We start from the raw sequence: 14,706 nt of genomic DNA, 5'->3' as shown, positions 1-14,706 counted from the left end.
CCCCGCGTGGGATCCCGGGGAAGTCGTCGAGGGCCCCTCCGCTCGGCCCCCGAGTCCCGCGAAGGCTGCCCGTCCCGAGCCCCGGTGCCCTCTGCGCCCTCCGACCCGCTCTCCCCTCGAGGTCTGGGGGCGGCGGCTCGGGACGTCCAGACTCAACTCTCGGCCGGAGCCAGAGACTCGAGAATTGCGTTTGGACAATCAGGAGCCGCGGCCCGGGCGGGGAGGGGGCGCGCGGAAGCGGGGACACACGCGCGACGGGGCCCCGCGGGGAGGGGCGTGTGGGTGGGGGGCACGAGGGGCACAGTGTGCAGTGGGAGTGGGCAGCGGCCTCTTAGGACCCTCGGAGAGGAAGGGGGCCCGCAGGAGAGAGCAGGAAGGAGCGGAGCCGTCCGCGCTGAGGGCAGGGAACGAGAGGGGTACGCGGAAAGCGACCGTGATGGGCGATCGGCCCGCCAGTCTGAGGTGGGGCTCCAGGACTTGGGCCGAAGCTGCCAGGGGGTGGCTTGTCTCTGGGACAAGTTAGCAGCGGGTCCCCTCGACCCCCACCCCAGTTCCCCCCTACTTCCCTGTCCTCTCCTTCTGTCCGTGGCCAGTCCTTATGTGGGCGCCCGAGTCGATTAGCGCGGACCCCCTCCCCTTCCTCCTCCTCCTCCCAACCCCCTCCCTTCTGCTCTCCTCCAGCCCCTTTCATCGGCTGGTCCATTCCCCTAATCCTGGCCCCCTCCCCTAATCCCCCCCATCCGACCCCAGGCCGGCTGCAGCTATTGTAAGGTGGAGAGAGAGGGGAGGGGGGACTGAGAGAAAGGAGAGGGGTGGGGGAGGGCCACCTGTTCCAAGACCCCCTTCCAAGGCCAGACTGGACACCAGGATGGGGCCAAGAACAAATCACCCTTGGGGACCATAAGGACCCAGGCAGTTGGGGGAAGGGCACTGGCCTTCGGATCCAGTGAGAGGGGGTGGGGCAGAAACCCCTCCCTCCAAAAAGACCCAGAGTGTCACGCATACACAGTGACATACACTCTTTCCTCTCACACCCGGCGGCGGGGGTTGCCCTGGGAGACCAGGCAGTGAAAGGGAACAATCCTTAGGGAAAGGGAAAGAGGGGGAGGTGGGGAAGGGTCTGAGGGTTTGGACACAAGAAGAACCGGAGGTGGCAGGGAAGAGGATTTGGAATTTATTAGGGTCACAAGCACCCCTGCCTCCCATATTCAGCATTCCTGAGCCATACACCGCCACCCCTTTTGTAGCCTGGGAACTTAGAGTCCTCATCAGCAGGAGGCCAGGCAGAGTGGTGGGGGGGTGGTGAGCAGAGTCCAGGGTCCTCGAGGCTGTTACATGAAAAGACCTCCTGGTAGGAGCAGAAACATTGGGACAGACGCATGGGTGGAGAGAGAAACAGGCCCGGGGTGCCCACTTCTGTCCCTGGCCTGGGGACCCTCTGCCCTTCCCAGGGGCTCCGGGCTCCCCTCGCGAGCTTTCCCATCTGGTCTGGGTGCCACTTCTCCGCCCTCTGCCTCCCCACGAGGGCCTCATACCAGTGACTTCCACCGAGGCCCCGGTGATGTATCCGCTGTCTTCAGAGGCTAAGAATGCAACCACATCTGCCACATCTACGGAAGGGGCGGGCAGAGTCCCACGCATTTCCCTGGTCCCTGAGCAGCCTCCCCAGCCCCCAGGCTTGGTGCGACCCTCAGCGATCCCACAACGCTTGGGATCTCCTCCTTCGGGCCCCCTCTCGGGACCACCGGCCCAATCGGTGCTCACCCTCAGGGTTCCCCATGTGTCCCATCGGGATCATTCCAGTCACCTGTAAGGAAGCACTCCTATGTGGGTGAAAGTTTTTTTTTTGAATCGATTTTTTGGAAGACTGTGCTTTTCCCCTTTTGTCTCTACCCCTCAGACGTTTATCAAGTACTTACTATTTGCCAGACACTGTGCCCAGCACTCTCTCTCCGGCCCACAGAGGTCGGAGCTCTGACCCATCTGCCTCCACCCACAGCCTCCTACCTTGTCCTTTACTTTCTGTGGCATTTTCTGAGTCATAGGTGTTGCAATGAACCCTGGGAGGACAGAGTTGCAGCGGATCCCGTGTCTGAGGAAGGGAGAGTAGCTGCTGACTCTGGGGAGAGCACTGACCTCTCCCTTGGTCCCCTACGTTCCGCTGCGAAGTGCCCCTGGTCCCCGGGTGTCCGACCCACCGTCCGAGCTCCCGGGCTGCAGTCTGCGTCAGCCCGATCACTCCAGCTTTGGACGCCGCATAGTTCGCCTGGCCCATGTTCCCCACCTGCAGGTGCGCCAGAGATGCAGGGTGAGTCGAGTCTAGAGGAGGGGCCCTGCTCTGTGTGCCCACAGGGCCGGCTGCCCTTGCCCCTACTCGACCTGACCTTCCCAACGATGCTACTGATGTTGATGATGGAGCCATGACTACCACTGGACACCAGGGCCTGGGCTGCAGCCTGGGTGACCAGGAAGATACCCTGGCCGGAGAGGGTGATAGGAGGAAAGGATCGATCAGCCCAGGTGACTTCCGCCTCGGGACAGGGCCGGGGAGCGTGAGTTACAGGCTCAGAGGTCGCCACCTTGAGGTTGACAGCTATGACTCTGTCCCAGTCATCCTCGGACATTTGCAACAGGAACTCATCTCGGGTGATGCCCGCACAGGACACGACGACAGATGGCGGGCGAGAGAAGCAGGCCTGAGGGAGGGGGAGGTTACGCACGAAAACCCCACAAAGAGCCCGGGCAGTAGGGCAGCGTCAGAGCTTTATCGGGCGAGGCAGCCGGCGTTCACCTGCACTTGCTGCAGCAGGCTCCTGGCGGCCCTGGCCTCCGACACGTCGGCCTGGAAGGCTGCGTGGTTCCCGCGGGGCGCCCCCTCCTCGCTCCCCGGCCCGCCCAGCAGCTGCACCGTCTCGCGCGCCGCTGCCCCGTCCAGGTCACAGGCGGCCACGGTGGCCCCCTCCCCGGCCAGGCGCGCACAGACCGCACGGCCGATGCCGCTGCCGGCACCTGGGTGGGAGAGACGCGCGGGGCGGGGCTCGGGGTCAGAGGTCACAGGGCGCAAGGTTAGTAGAATTCGGACAAGGGGTCAGAGGCCACGGGGCTAGCAGGGTCTCGGGGGCGCATCCTCTGACATCAGTCCAGCACCCAACCCGTCCCGGGAGAGGACCCCTCAACCTGTGACCAGGGACAGCGCGGAGCGGAGCCGGAGCTGAGTCGCCATGGCGGGCCGCGGGTGGGCGGGCACTGCGCACCCAGGGCCAATCCGAGCGCGCAAGGGGCGTGGCCAGGACCAGGCCGCGGCCAATGGACGCCCCACCAGCTCTGGGCCATCTGCGGCCACCAGCGCCGGCCGGCCTCCCACCGCGGGGGCAGGGCCAGACGCCAGCGCACCGGGTCCTAGGCAGTGGGGGAGACACAGGGCCCCATTACCCCCGCAAAGAGACAAAGACTGCATATGGGGCGGAAGAGCCAAGAACTTTATTTCCGGTCACCACCCCTCCCCTTGATTTAAACAGTGATATAAAAAAATGAATACAAACAAATCAGGCCAACGAACCCTCTCCCACCCCTCACCCCCCATCACCCCCAAATCAGGACGCACGATTGCCGTTTACTCCGGACTCCTTGTTAGCCCCTCTGTCCAGTGCTCTGGTCTTCCCTGAAGCCTCCACCGGGTGGTGGAAGAGAGGGAGGTGGACCTTGGAGAACTGTGTGCGGCAGCTTGGTCCTCTGAAAACAAGGGCTGGGGCCGCCAGGCTGTCGTTACCTCTGTCCCTTTCAGCCTTCTTCGTGGCCTCCTTTATCCCCCAACCTAACAGTATGGTCAGGCAGTGCCCAACACTGGTCCCTCCTGCCTCTCCGTTCCCCCCTCTACAGCCCCTCTGGTTTCAACTCCTTACACTGGCTGATGTTCCTGCTCATGGCCTCCAGCACCCCCCAGGCCCCTGCCCTGGAGTTTGGGGGAGAGGTCTGGAGCAGGGGTGGGGATGCTCTCTCCCACCCCTCACTCCAAGTGGGCAATCAGCACCATCATGACAACTCCCCCCAGCAGCCCCAGCACCTCCAGAAGTGACTGTAAAGGTGACGCTTCCCTTAACAGCTCAGGCAACACCGACACCGTTGCCACGTAGATAAAACCACCAGCAGTGAATGGCAGAACCCAGCCAGGACCAGTACCACCTGCAACTGCACTGCCCACTGCCCCTCCTTCAGTGAGAAGGGCACAGGCTGCGCCCGCCAGCGCCCCTACTGCAGTCAGTAGCTGTAGACGCATCGCCTGGTGGGCGGGAAAGAGAGAGAGAGGCACTCAGCAACTGCTAAGGATGAGCAGTGGTTTAGATGTGGCTGCACAGGTATAGAACGCATGTGTTTGGAAACTGAAAAGCTAGGTAAAAATGGGAGGGGGTTTCTACAACACATATTTCCTGAAAAACCTTAAGAAATCAAAGCGGTTCTTCCATAGAACCTTCTGATTGAGTAGGACAGGAGTGTCTGTAAGACTTTACTCATAAACCATTCAGATGGTTCACAGACCAAATTTCAAGAAATACTGAACTAGGCTGGGCATGGTGGCTTGGAATCCCAGCACTCTAAGAGGCTGAGCCAGGAGGATCTCAAGTTCAAGGTACTGGCAATTCAAGCAACTGAGCAACATCCTATCTCAAAAAAGTAGAAGAGCTGGGAATGTGCTTGAGTGCAAAGGCCCCGGGTTCAATCTCCAGTACTGCAAAAAACAAACAAGAAACTGAGCTATAGGACAAAGAAGTATCTTTCCTCTCACTTCTAGAGATTTGTTGTAATAGCATAGCTTGTTCGGAACTCACGCGAGAGGCAGTCTTGGGCTCGGGGTGTGTGAACAGGGATATGTATTTAAGGCAACTACGTTGGGCGGACATCTCACCAACCTGCTTTTTGCTACAGCCCGACTGGACCAAGATGGCAAAGTCCCCGACCTCATGGGGCACTTCATGTAGAAGGACAGTCATTGTGGTCAGGATGCCCAGCCCTCGGCCCCCACGGAAGGACGCACCAATGGCCAGACCATCGGTGAAGTTGTGTGCAAAGTCGGCAGCCAGGTTCAGGTACCCAGACACACGCAGGTCTTGTACAAGAGAGGAAGGAAAAATGATTAGAGGTTTTGGGCACCACCAGCCCCAGTCCTGGTCACCCACTGTCGTATTTCCCCTGAGACTGCTTCCCATGCAGTCCCTGAGCATTTCCCCGACAGCTGCCGTCACCCACAGCACACATGCCGAGTGCCTGATGCACCGTGATGACCCTGGCCCACGCTTATCACCCACCATCCCTGGCCCTTACCTGAACCTCTTTTTTCTCCTTCAGGGTTCTGAGGTCTCACTGGGCTGTCTCTGGGCCTGGTGCTCCCTCCTCTCCTCTTCCGCAACCCTCCTGCTTCCTTTTCTTCTTCCTCTGAGCTGGGCTTCTCCTTTGAAGGGTGCTCTGAAGGAGGAAAGGAGTTGGTCAAAATGGAGAACAAAAATGTTCCAACGTATCTTCAAAGGGAAGGCCGCTCCACTAGACAGGTATGACACGAGGGGACTCTAAGGGGGGCAAGGCGGCTTTCAGTGCAGTTGCTCCTGGGCTCACCCTGCTTCTCATGTCCATGACCTCCATGTGCATGACTGTGTCCATGTCCATGTCCTCCTTTCACATGTCTCACAAATTTCTCCACCACCAGGAAGGCAACAATTCCACTGAGAACCCACAGCCCCACAGACAGAATGGGGCCCTGGCCTGGGAATACAGGCATGGAGACATTAAGGGAAGTGTAGATCCCACACTCCTCTTCCTCAAGTGCAGGAGATAAAGCACAGGGAAAGACGTTCCCCAGTACCCTCACCCTGGTAGCCACATTTCTTCCTCACCACTGTGCGAGTGTCCATGTCCAGGCTGCTCCGGAGTGTGGTGAGAATGAGGCTCTGCAGGAAGGAAGGAAAAAAGCCAGATGAGGGTGAGGGACTACCCTGAGAATGGGACGTTCCATTCTCCCACTGCCACTTTACCAGTGTGGTGGCATCTGCACAGCTGTGAAACCACACAGCGCTGAGCACCTCACCCAAGGGACTGGGGGGGGGGTCACAAAGGAGACGGGAATCTTTTATTCTCAAAGAATTAAACAGTCTAGACATTGAAGCACAGCCCCGAGATTACTTACCCAGGGCATGAGGGATAAGGTGCAGGAAGGCATCTCCCAGGAGCCCCCCGGAAGCAAAGCTGAGCAAGATCTGGAGCAGAGAGCGATGTCGGGGCGAGTTTGACTCTACTGGGATGAGGAAGAGGACGAAAAATGGAGCTGCAGAGATCAGCACTGTGGCCCCCAGTGCCTGGTGAAGGAAAGTCAAGGGTCAATGCTGCGGAGTTTCTGAACCATACAGAACCACTCCCTCCCTCCCCCATACCCTGAGCACTTACATAGGCCCAGAGAGTGACAGTGTCCAGGTCATGCTTGATGCCTGGGGACCCTGGTTCCCCATAGCCTCCTCCATGGCTATGTTCCTGGTCAGGTCCATGTCCTCTGCGGTGCAGGCTCTCATGGGAGTGGCCATGGCTATGGCCATGGTGCAGGTCCTCATGTGAATGTCCATGGTCGTGACCGTGGGTGTGCCCATGCCAGATGCTCTCATGAGTGTGGCCATGGCCATGGGCATGGCTGTGTCCGTGGTGGAAATCCTCATGTGAGTGGCTGTGGCTGTGGCCGTGGAAATCCTCTTGCACGTCCTTCTGCGAGTCACCATGAGCCCCGTGTCCGGCCACCAGCAGCCCCAAGGCTTCCCAGGTCAGCAGTCCCACTGCCACCCAGTGTGGGGCCCGCAGGCCGCTGGCCATCACGCTGACCAGAGGGACAGAGACAATGATTCCACTTTGACTCTCAATTCTGCTTTAATCCGCTTGTGCCCTCCGTCCACTTCTCTGGCCTGCTCCCCCATTCCATTCCGTCCCCACTCACACTGTTTCCAAAACCCGTTCCCTTTATCCCCGAACTCCTTCCCGGATGCGCCCCCCGCCCCCACAACCGCTCTTGCCTTTAATTGGCCGCTTTACGGACTCTCTGGGCCCTCGTCTCTATGACCCATTAGGTGGGGAAAAGGCCTGGAAAAGACAGTAGGGAAAAGCAGGGGATTCTCACCGGCGGCGGGGTCCTCTCCTTTCCCGGTTTGCACGGACGTGGCAGTCACGCCTCTAGCTCCCGCGAGAACCGGAAGTTCCGTTCTCCCTCCGCCCCGATACTGCACCTTTACCAATATGGCAGCCCCCTGATCGAAGTGAAGCCCTACGGTAGCAGCGCGCGTGCGCGAGCGTGAGGTTATTTGAGGGGATGGTAGGCGAGGCCCGCTAACTGGCCGGAGTAGACAGCCTGCTCCGTTTCTAACTAGGCGAGGGGGCGGAACTAGCGACGAGACTTCCCGTCTGTACAAAGATGGCGGCCGCAGTGGCGCTGTCATTTTGGTACCGAGCCCAGCGAAGCGCTTAATTCGACCCGATCCAGGCCAGAGTCTTTTCCTCTAGGCCTTCTTCGTGCTCAGCTAGTTCCCTGGGCAGTCCCTAGGGATCCGTGGCGCCTCTCCGCTGTCCCTCCACTCAGCCAGGAGTCATGTCTTGGGCTGCCCGCCCGCCTTTCCTCCCCCAGCGGCATGCCGCAGGGCAGTGTGGGCCGGTGGGGGTGCGAAAAGAAATGCATTGTGGGGTCGCGTCCCGGTGGCGGCGGCGACGGCTCTGGCTGGATCCCGCGGCGGCAGCGGCGGCGGCGGCAGCCGGAGAGCAACAAACCCCGGAGCCGGAGCCGGGGGAGGCTGGACGGGACGGGATGGGCGACAGCGGGCGGGGTGAGTGTCCGCGCGGACGGGCAGGCGAGCTGCTGCCCTCGCGCTCTGCACCCCTCCCCCAACCCTCCCCGCGCCGTCGCGGGCGCTCCCGCCCCCTTGTTTGTAAACACGCGTCCTCGCCCTCCCGAGGCCGCAGCGCCCTCCCCCCGGGGCGGGGCGGCGCGGGCAGCGGGGAGCTCCCGAGGGCCGGCCGAGGCCGCGGGAGGCCCCGCGCCGAGGTCCCGGGCGTGGGAAGGACACGATTCGCCTTGAGCCTGAGGACTCTGGACTTTGGAAGGCAGCTCCTGCTGCCTCGGAGGGGCTCTTCCGCCTCTTCCCCTGCACGCTCGCGCTCCCAGGCTCGGAACTGGTAACGGAGGGGTTGGCTGGAAAACCCCACGTGCCGCCCCACCCACGAGACAGGGCGGCTTGGGGTGACCCGGGGTTCATTCAGTTGCTTTGCTCGCAGTGTTTCCTCACCGAACTGTCCTCCTCTTTAGCCAACCCCGGTTCCTACCGCAGGAGTTAAACTGTTTGACAGCCGGGACAATTTCTGGGTTCAGGCGTGGTTGGCCTGGGGTGGGGTCGGGAAAGGTGGGGGGGATTACAGAATTAAAGCCTCCAGGGGAGTGATTGGAGACTCACACTCTCTTTTTCCTCTCTCCTGCCCTGTGTGTGTCTCTGTGCCTATGTGGTGGACCCCTCCCGCAGATTCCCGAAGCCCAGACAGCTCCTCTCCGAATCCCCTTCCCCAGGGCGTCCCTCCCGCTTCTCCTCCGGGGCCTCCCCTCCCCCCTTCAGCCTCATCCCTTGGAGGCTCTGGGGCCCCACCCCCACCCCCCATGCCACCCCCTCCGCTGGGCTCCCCCTTCCCAGTCATCAGTTCTTCCATGGGCTCCCCTGGCCTGCCCCCTCCGGCTCCTCCAGGATTCTCCGGGCCTGTCAGCAGTCCCCAGGTGAGAGGTTGTGACCCGCTTACCATCTCCCCACTTTCACTTCCCCAGATGCTTTAGTGGACTTCCTCGTAGCCCGTGGCCCTTCCGGTCCTCTAGTTCTGGTGCAGCTGTGGTCCTTCCAGCACCCTTGCCCTTCCTGAGGTGGCCGGTGTTTCAGTGCATGCTTCCTCCTTAACCCTGTTTAACTAGTTAACACCCCCAGTACTTCCGATGTCCCTTTCAGTTATCAGTGACTTTCTGCCCTTTTGATCCCATCTGCCCTGCCGAGACACACGCCCTTCAGGGCCACCGTGTTGCCCCGAGTGAGGGGAGCACTGCTCCTTCTCTCTGGAGTTGTGCACGGAGTTGGCCCTTCTGTAGACTGCAGGGTAACGAACGCCTCCTGGAATGTGCGTGCAGGGCCCCGCCTAGTGGTAGGAAATGATTTCCATGACCTCTGAGAGAGTCTCCTTCCCGGTGTGTCTCCCCGTGACTTCCCTATTTCCCTCATCCCAGATTAACTCAACAGTGTCGCTCCCTGGGGCCGGGGCTGGCACCCCTGAAGATGTGAAGCCGCCAGTCTTAGGGGTCCGGGGCCTGCACTGTCCACCCCCTCCAGGTGGCCCTGGGGCTGGCAAACGGCTGTGTGCAATCTGCGGGGACCGAAGCTCAGGTAGGGGCTCGGAGCCGAGGCTCAGAGGAGGGAAGTCCGGGCCCGTTAGCACCTTCGCGATTGCCTGGCCCCGGGGGTTGCGAGCTGGGGCAGCTGGAGCCTGACGCCCGGATGTGGGACGGACAGGGAGTGGTCGGAGGGACAGGGGCTCCTGTAGTGTTTCTGACTGACAGGGGGGATGTCATCCCTCCCCGTCCTCATCGCTGTATCCGGCACACACAGGGAGGACTTGGACTGAGTCTGGCGCGCGGAGGTTGGTTAGGGCGAGGAGGTCTCGCGCAGCCCGCTTACTGCTGTCCCCGTACCCTTGCAGGCAAACACTATGGGGTTTACAGCTGCGAGGGCTGCAAGGGCTTCTTCAAGCGCACTATCCGCAAGGACCTGACCTACTCGTGCCGGGACAACAAAGACTGTACGGTGGACAAGCGCCAGCGGAACCGCTGTCAGTACTGCCGCTACCAGAAGTGCCTGGCCACCGGCATGAAGAGGGAGGGTAAGCACGTGCCTCTCGCAGGCTTCCCAGGCCACGAGCCGCCTCGCCTGTCCCACGAGACTGAGGGATCCATAGCTTGAGTACCTGTCTGGGACGCGGTGCTGCTTGCTCTGTCCTCCAGGGGGCGATGTTTGCGCTTCCCTCTCCTTAGTGCTTCCCCTCGGTGCCCTGCTCCGGGTCTCCCTCGGGTTTCCTCTTAATGGTTCTCCCCAGGGCCTACGCTGGAGGCCCCGCCCCGCCCAGTGCAGTCCTAGGGCAGGGCCCCCTCTCTCAGCGGCGATGGCTTTCCGTGTGTCCTCCAACCGGAGCCGCCCCTCCGCTCTCATCCCACACTCTTCTCCGGTCTCCACCTTCCGGTTCTCTGACCCCTGGGCTCTACCATCTTAAGCTGCAGACCTCACCGAAAACCTCGGGGCTGCCTTCCCGCTTCTGCGTCTCCCTCCTAAGCCTGGTCCCAGAGTTCTGAAAGAAACGCTTCCGAGTTTCTTTATTAACCCCCTCCTTCCAAGGGGAGCGGCTGAGGCCTGGCTTTCCCGAGGTCCCCCACCCCAAGGGCAGCGGGGCCGGGATCAGAGCCCACGTCTCTGAATTCCCTGGCCAGGGCTCGTTTTCCTGCCGCGACACTTAGTGAGTTAGGACAGGCGCCGCCGCCAGGCATGCTTGCATTCAGATCGGCGGCTGTAAGGTACTGCGTGAATTTAGGCAAGCTATTTAACCTCTCTGGGCCCCGAGTTCTTCATCTTTAAAGGTGGGAACACGAGCTCACAGGTTCCTTAGGACTTCAGTGACTGTCGGAGCATGTTGGGCTCATGGCCTGGTGCCCAGGTGGCCCTCTGCCTACGCGCTAGCTTCCTCCCTAATTCCTCAGCCATCTCCTTCCCTTCTTGACTTACATGTCTGTCCTTTTATAGCCTCTGCTTGCAGACTGCCCCACTCCACCTTTGCTAGTGAACCCCCAGTTGCTATAAATACCTCCCGGGAGATTCCAGGCCCCGATAGGACCCCAGGATCTTGAAGAATCCCCGTGGCTGGCGCTGACTTTCTGTTTTCTCTCCCCCACCCCCACCCCGCAGCGGTGCAGGAGGAGCGGCAGCGGGGGAAGGACAAGGATGGGGATGGGGAGGGGGCTGGGGGCGCCCCCGAGGAGATGCCCGTGGACAGGATCCTGGAGGCAGAGCTTGCTGTGGAGCAGAAGAGTGACCAGGGCGTTGAGGGTCCCGGGGGAACCGGGGGTAGCGGCAGCAGCGTGAGTGATGGGGTCAACCTCTTCCTCTTTGTGGCCCGGGTTGTGGGAGGGAGTCTAGGTCTGTCCTGTCTCCCCACTGGCCTCCTCCCACCCTCCACACTGCCCGGACGGAAGTAGTGCCTAACAAGGCCTCTCAGACGTCTGAGGTGGGTGTGGCTGCCCCCTCTGTCCACACTCCACTGGCAGAACCACAGGCCGGTCCCAAAGAAATAACTGTTTACACGAATGCCAGGAGAGAGGCCCGCTCTGTACGGATTGCTTTAGATGGGCTTGCAGCAAGATTAGATCTAAGGAGGGGCGTCAGATCTTACAAGGAGTGCACCCAGTGTACCTCCAGACCTTCCATACATCTTACCCCCCTTTTCCCTGCAGCCGAATGACCCCGTGACTAACATCTGTCAGGCAGCTGACAAACAGCTCTTCACCCTTGTTGAATGGGCGAAGAGGATCCCCCACTTTTCTTCCTTGCCTCTGGATGACCAGGTCATATTGCTACGGGCAGGTCAGTGACCTCGAATCCCTTTGACCTCTTGACATTTGACCCCTCTCGGGCCTTTTGACCTCTAGTAGCCCCAGTGGCCTTACCTTACACACTCAGGGAGCCAGGCTTGCTGACCTGGCTACCTCTTCTCTTCCCTGCTGTGCCTAACCCCACGGCCTGACCTCTGGCTCCTGCCCTTTGCTGCCCCACCTAGGCTGGAATGAGCTCCTCATCGCCTCCTTTTCGCACCGGTCCATTGATGTCCGGGACGGCATCCTTCTCGCCACGGGTCTCCATGTGCACCGAAACTCTGCCCATTCCGCAGGCGTGGGAGCCATCTTCGATCGGTCAGTGGTCCTGGCCCGGGCTGGCCCTTAGTCGAGGGGTGGGGCTGTAGGCTTGGTCCGAGTCCAAGGCTGGCTGAGCTGTGACCTTTGAGTGACCTGCAGGTCCCTCTCCAGGGTGCTGACAGAGCTAGTGTCCAAAATGCGTGACATGAGGATGGACAAGACAGAGCTTGGCTGCCTGCGGGCAATCATTCTGTTCAACCCAGGTAAGCGGACCAAGACCAAGGCCCCCCTGGCTTCTCCTTTGCTCTGGAGGCTCCTAAATTACCCAGCTGCCCCCCTCAGTAAGACCCTCAACCCAGAACCTCCCAGCTGATGGAAGGAAAAGCGCCTCCACTGGATCCGGCCCCTTTCTCGTGCCTTCCTACAAACCCACCGGACCCAACCGTCGAGCAGAGGCCACCTAGGAGGAGCCCAGGGGGCGGCCGTGGGTCACACCCGCGTCTGTCCTGTCTTCCCTGCTGTGCCAGATGCCAAGGGCCTGTCCAACCCCAGCGAGGTGGAGGTCCTGCGGGAGAAAGTGTATGCGTCCCTGGAGACCTACTGCAAACAGAAGTACCCCGAGCAGCAGGGACGGTGAGAAGGCGCCCTGGGCGGGGGGGCTGCAGGGCATGGCCTGGGCCCGGGTGCCGCCTCCTCCACCCGCTGCTGCTCTCCTGCACCTCAGGTTCGCCAAGCTGCTGCTACGTCTTCCAGCCCTCCGGTCGATCGGCCTTAAGTGTCTAGAGCATCTGTTTTTCTTCAAGCTCATTGGCGACACCCCCATCGACACCTTCCTCATGGAGATGCTCGAGGCCCCCCACCAGCTGGCCTGAGCCCACCCCTCAGGACGGAGCGGCGCCTTCCAGGAGGACTCGAATCCTGGGGCGGGGGAGGGGGCGTGTTCCCAGACCAGACCTCAGGAGGGGTGCGCAGCACAGACCGAGCCCCCCAGGGCGGTCCTCAACCCTCTGAAGGGCCGCTTGGTACCCCACGTCAGAGGGGACTACAGACCCGTGAGGCCTGGGCGTCTCCCGTCGGTGGCCTTGGGCCTCTGAGTTGTTGGGGTCTCCCGTGGTTGGGGTGACCCCTCACCCGCCCTCCTCCAGCACACAGCACTGGCCCTATGTCAGGGCCCTGCTTCCTTTCCTTTGGCCTCACTCCCACCTGAGTGGAGGTGGGGAGCTCTCCAGGGATGGGTATTGGGGGGCAGGCCCCCCGAGCGATGGACGTGCAAGTCGGGCCGGGAGGCCACCTTCCTCCCAGCCCTGGCAGGTGGGGGCTCAGGAAGAGGGAGGGGTGACCTGTCCAGGCTCTGCTTTCACGCCTCACCTGCAGACTGAGAAGAGGGTGCTGTGGTGCAGGGCTGGTGCCGATGCAGGAACCCGTCTATTTTTAATTCCCTCTGAGGGTGGAGACTTGCAGTTAGACTCAAAGAAGTACTGTACTTCCCCAGGTCGGCTAAGAGATGCCGGGGTGGCGTGGGGATCCGGACGAGGCGGCTGAGGTCTGCCCGTGGGGCTCGCCAGGCCCTGGCCTTCCCTGCGCTCCTGACTGGGCTGGGAAGGGCCAGGCCGGTCGGCGGGCTGCGGGGGACCTTCCCCTCGCTCTTCTCCAGCCCAGCCGCATGGCTGTGGGGGACCCCTGCCTGCAGAGCCTGGGGCTGCATGAGTTTTACCCTGCGTCTCTTCTTGGGGTCCTTTCCCTTCCCTCACACATAAAATCGCTTTCAAATTAAAGTCGCTCTTGTCTGGACTGAGGTGGCTGGGGTGGGCGGCATGGCATCGGCTTGGGGGTATCCGGCCGGGCGCCCCGCGAGCTCCCTGCACGCTGCGCCGCCGCGGTTCCCTGGGGCCCGAGAGGCGGCCGCAGGGTGGGGGACACAAGGGCGCTTTGTCGGGAGGGGGAAGAGGGTGTGCCAGGCGGGGGCGGGGCCGGCGCTTCTCAAAGGCGCCTTGTTCCAGGGCCCTGCCAGCGCCAGGGGCGGCGGCGCCTCGCTCGCTCCGGCCTCCTCTCGGCTGCGCTGCGGGCTCCGGGCGGACCCGGCGCCGTGCCCGCCCGAGGGGGCGCGCTGGGCGCGGCGGCCTCCCCAGGCGCTGCCCGCCCGCCTGGCCGCGGCCCACGTCCCTGGGTGACCCCTTCCTCTGGACCCTTCCCGCCGCAGGACGCTTTCCCCGCCGCGCCTCTGGGTCCCGTTCACCTGGGCTCTTCGGCCCCTTCCCTGGCGCCCCCCTCCCGTCCCCTTGGACCTGGTTAGCCCGTTTGCCCCGCGCCTGGCCGCCCTCTGCCCCCTGCGCCCCCGGCCCCCTCCCGCCGGGCGCTATCTATAACCTTGTCTATAAATACCCGCCCTGCGCCCTGTAATTACGCAGGGCGGCGGCCGAGGTAATTACTGAGACCCGATCGCGAGGGGGCGTGGGGCGGCGACCCCCAGCACCGCCCCTCCCCGCCCACTGTGCCCTAAGTCCCGCCCAGGGTTCTGCCGAGAGGGGGTCTGGGCCCCCACGGAGGGAGGGAACTGGGGGCTGCTGTACGTTTGGGTGCTAAAATGGGAAGGGGCTAGTGACGACATAGATCGTGTCCGGAGAGGATCTTAGGGTACGGGCCACTGGGTCGCCGCGAGGAGCAGGGGTGCAGTCCAAGGGTCGGCACCGGAGGGAGGAGGGGTCCCCTTCCAGGTGGAGACTGAGGGTGGGGTTTCCCCGGCTGTGGGCGGTGGCTGGGGGCGG

At 62.1% G+C, this 14,706-nt stretch overlaps 5 protein-coding genes across 10 annotated transcripts in view; 3 read left to right on the top strand and 2 right to left on the bottom strand.

Moving 5' to 3' along the window:
• Positions 1-1,051, top strand: LOC106149120 (translation initiation factor IF-2-like; the record flags this gene model as incomplete). Its single annotated transcript, XM_013516973.1, is given in 1 exon segment — positions 1-1,051. A coding segment is annotated over 1 exon segment (621 nt), but the record flags the coding sequence as incomplete, so codon positions are not given.
• A 100-nt stretch (positions 1,052-1,151) lies between these two features.
• On the bottom strand, positions 1,152-3,273 carry Hsd17b8 (hydroxysteroid (17-beta) dehydrogenase 8). 2 transcript variants are annotated; one of them, XM_005389472.2, is made up of 9 exons: positions 3,178-3,273; positions 2,792-3,009; positions 2,580-2,696; positions 2,385-2,477; positions 2,199-2,284; positions 2,008-2,092; positions 1,765-1,807; positions 1,536-1,610; positions 1,152-1,348 (listed from the first exon to the last, which is right to left on the bottom strand). In XM_005389472.2, exons 1-9 carry the CDS (start codon positions 3,221-3,223, stop codon positions 1,332-1,334), a joined length of 780 nt encoding a protein of 259 aa, XP_005389529.2. In that variant the 5' UTR covers positions 3,224-3,273; the 3' UTR covers positions 1,152-1,331. The 2 variants fall into 2 exon arrangements, 1 of the variants encoding a protein (XP_005389529.2); XR_261825.2 differs by having other exon boundaries at positions 1,331-1,348; positions 1,765-1,823.
• Positions 3,274-3,456: 183 nt separating this feature from the next.
• Slc39a7 (solute carrier family 39 (zinc transporter), member 7) lies at positions 3,457-7,248 on the bottom strand. 2 transcript variants are annotated; one of them, XM_005389473.2, is made up of 8 exons: positions 7,148-7,248; positions 6,433-6,850; positions 6,176-6,344; positions 5,886-5,939; positions 5,608-5,754; positions 5,320-5,460; positions 4,908-5,104; positions 3,457-4,279 (listed from the first exon to the last, which is right to left on the bottom strand). In XM_005389473.2, the coding sequence occupies exons 2-8, from the start codon at positions 6,844-6,846 to the stop codon at positions 4,007-4,009; spliced, it is 1,395 nt and encodes a 464-aa protein (XP_005389530.1). In that variant the 5' UTR covers positions 6,847-6,850; positions 7,148-7,248; the 3' UTR covers positions 3,457-4,006. The 2 variants fall into 2 exon arrangements, with proteins under 2 accessions (XP_005389530.1, XP_013372426.1); XM_013516972.1 differs by lacking the exon at positions 7,148-7,248 and adding an exon at positions 7,044-7,122.
• Rxrb (retinoid X receptor, beta) lies at positions 7,148-13,716 on the top strand. Of its 3 annotated transcripts, none has more exons than XM_005389474.2 (10): positions 7,148-7,844; positions 8,535-8,779; positions 9,275-9,431; positions 9,745-9,924; positions 10,998-11,170; positions 11,543-11,672; positions 11,866-11,998; positions 12,101-12,204; positions 12,469-12,574; positions 12,666-13,716. In XM_005389474.2, the coding sequence occupies exons 1-10, from the start codon at positions 7,613-7,615 to the stop codon at positions 12,811-12,813; spliced, it is 1,608 nt and encodes a 535-aa protein (XP_005389531.1). In that variant the 5' UTR covers positions 7,148-7,612; the 3' UTR covers positions 12,814-13,716. The 3 variants fall into 3 exon arrangements, with proteins under 3 accessions (XP_005389531.1, XP_005389532.1, XP_005389534.1); XM_005389475.2 differs by having other exon boundaries at positions 7,420-7,844; positions 12,113-12,204; XM_005389477.2 differs by lacking the exon at positions 7,148-7,844 and adding an exon at positions 8,103-8,193.
• Positions 13,717-14,461: 745 nt separating this feature from the next.
• The window catches only part of Col11a2 (collagen, type XI, alpha 2), a 27,662-nt gene continuing 27,417 nt past the window's right edge, over positions 14,462-14,706 (top strand). Inside the window, exon 1 of one of the 2 annotated variants that reach the window (XM_013517087.1) lies at positions 14,462-14,575. The gene's annotated coding sequence lies outside the window, so the exon portion shown is untranslated. The other variant, XM_013517089.1, reaches the window with a different exon arrangement.

Source organism: Chinchilla lanigera, unplaced genomic scaffold (genome assembly GCF_000276665.1).
Source record: "Chinchilla lanigera isolate Chin_1 unplaced genomic scaffold, ChiLan1.0 scaffold00036, whole genome shotgun sequence".
NCBI classification, from domain to species: Eukaryota; Metazoa; Chordata; class Mammalia; order Rodentia; family Chinchillidae; genus Chinchilla; species Chinchilla lanigera.
The sequence above is the reverse complement of the archived record's forward strand: the minus strand, read 5'-3'. Positions and strand labels throughout refer to the sequence as shown.

Coding starts and splice junctions, on each gene's coding strand:
- Hsd17b8 (XM_005389472.2), bottom strand. CDS start 3,223: ATGGCGACTCAGCTCCGGCTCCGCTCCGCGCTGTCCCTGGTCACAG. Junction 3,010..3,177: donor CGCGCTGTCCCTGGTCACAG/GTTGAGGGGTCC, acceptor TCTCCCACCCAG/GTGCCGGCAGCGGCATCGGC. Junction 1,611..1,764: donor ACACATGGGGAACCCTGAGG/GTGAGCACCGAT, acceptor CCCCTTCCGTAG/ATGTGGCAGATGTGGTTGCA.
- Slc39a7 (XM_005389473.2), bottom strand. CDS start 6,846: ATGGCCAGCGGCCTGCGGGCCCCACACTGGGTGGCAGTGGGACTGCTG. Junction 6,345..6,432: donor CTGTCACTCTCTGGGCCTAT/GTAAGTGCTCAG, acceptor TTCCTTCACCAG/GCACTGGGGGCCACAGTGCT. Junction 5,105..5,319: donor AGGAGAAAAAAGAGGTTCAG/GTAAGGGCCAGG, acceptor CTCTTGTACAAG/ACCTGCGTGTGTCTGGGTAC.
- Rxrb (XM_005389474.2), top strand. CDS start 7,613: ATGTCTTGGGCTGCCCGCCCGCCTTTCCTCCCCCAGCGGCATGCCGCA. Junction 11,171..11,542: donor CCGGGGGTAGCGGCAGCAGC/GTGAGTGATGGG, acceptor TTTTCCCTGCAG/CCGAATGACCCCGTGACTAA. Junction 11,999..12,100: donor GTGGGAGCCATCTTCGATCG/GTCAGTGGTCCT, acceptor AGTGACCTGCAG/GTCCCTCTCCAGGGTGCTGA.